The following is a 1044-nucleotide window of genomic DNA, read 5'->3' on the forward strand; positions in this document are numbered from 1 at the left end:
TGAACCATGGTGGAAAGGACCCTACATGGTTCTCCTGACTGCGCCAACGGCCCTCAAAGTAGATGGGATTTCAGCTTGGATCCACGCTTCCCACGTCGAGAGCTCCGACCCAGGAGGACACTGGAAAATGGCATCTACACAGGACATCCAACCCTCTAAAAATAAGACTCTCCAGAGATACTTAATAATTCTATTTGTTTATAGGCTTTTCCCCAGTTATGGAAGTCCCCATCTCCCTGTGCTGACTACCTGGCCGGGAATTAATCAAATGGGTGTTGTAATATTTGAAATCCACAAGATGGCACCCAAGGACACTTGGTGGCCCATCTTGTATCCAGATTTGTGTAAATTGGCTATAGGAGCACCAAAGCCCTGGGATGCAGGAGAGTGGCTTAACCCCATAAATGCTTCTGAAAACCCACCCCCTACCGGGGGGATGCCTAACCCTATGGGGAGCTCTCCTTATACCTTAACCTTCTATGTCTGCCCAGGTAATCATCGAGATAAGTGGCTTAATTCTAAATGTGGGGAGAGGGACTACTTTTACTGTAAAAATTGGGGATGTGAAACAACTGGGGACACCTGGTGGTCTCCATCCTCATCCTGGGATTACATCATTGTAAAAGCAAATTATTCTCACAAGAACCCGAATACTCCTACTCAGGACTGTAAAGGTAAATGGTGCCATCCTCTTCGGATGACATTCACAGCAGCAGACAAAAAGGCCACAGGATGGGACAAGGGGTATTCTTGGGGAATTAGACAATATAAGGAACAGGCTGATGATGGCCTTCTTTTTACTATTAAAAGAGACAGCTCCTCCTATCCAATAGCTATAGGTCCCAATCCTGTTTTACTTATACAGAAACCCATCCCCAGTTACTCAGATCCCTTACCAGCCTTGCCCTCTCTTAACACCTCCCCCACTAACATTCTGTCAGAGCAGACCCCCCATTACCCAAGGTTACAGGTTTCAACCACGGGAAACCGGCTGTTCAATCTAGTTCAGGGAGCATATAAGGCCATCAGACAGACAAACCCCAA

General features: G+C 46.8%; 1 protein-coding gene across 1 annotated transcript in view; it reads left to right on the plus strand.

The window, feature by feature from the left end:
* The window catches only part of LOC103727092, a 55768-nt gene extending 55145 nt beyond the window's left edge, over positions 1 to 623 (plus strand). Inside the window, 1 exon segment of the mRNA XM_008824885.2 lies at positions 492 to 623. Within this exon segment, the coding sequence (XP_008823107.2) occupies positions 492 to 623 (132 nt within the window).
* The last annotated feature ends 421 nt before the right edge of the window (positions 624 to 1044 follow it).

Source organism: Nannospalax galili, unplaced genomic scaffold (assembly GCF_000622305.1).
Source record: "Nannospalax galili isolate Female #2095 unplaced genomic scaffold, S.galili_v1.0 scaffold449, whole genome shotgun sequence".
Classification (NCBI taxonomy): domain Eukaryota; kingdom Metazoa; phylum Chordata; class Mammalia; order Rodentia; family Spalacidae; genus Nannospalax; species Nannospalax galili.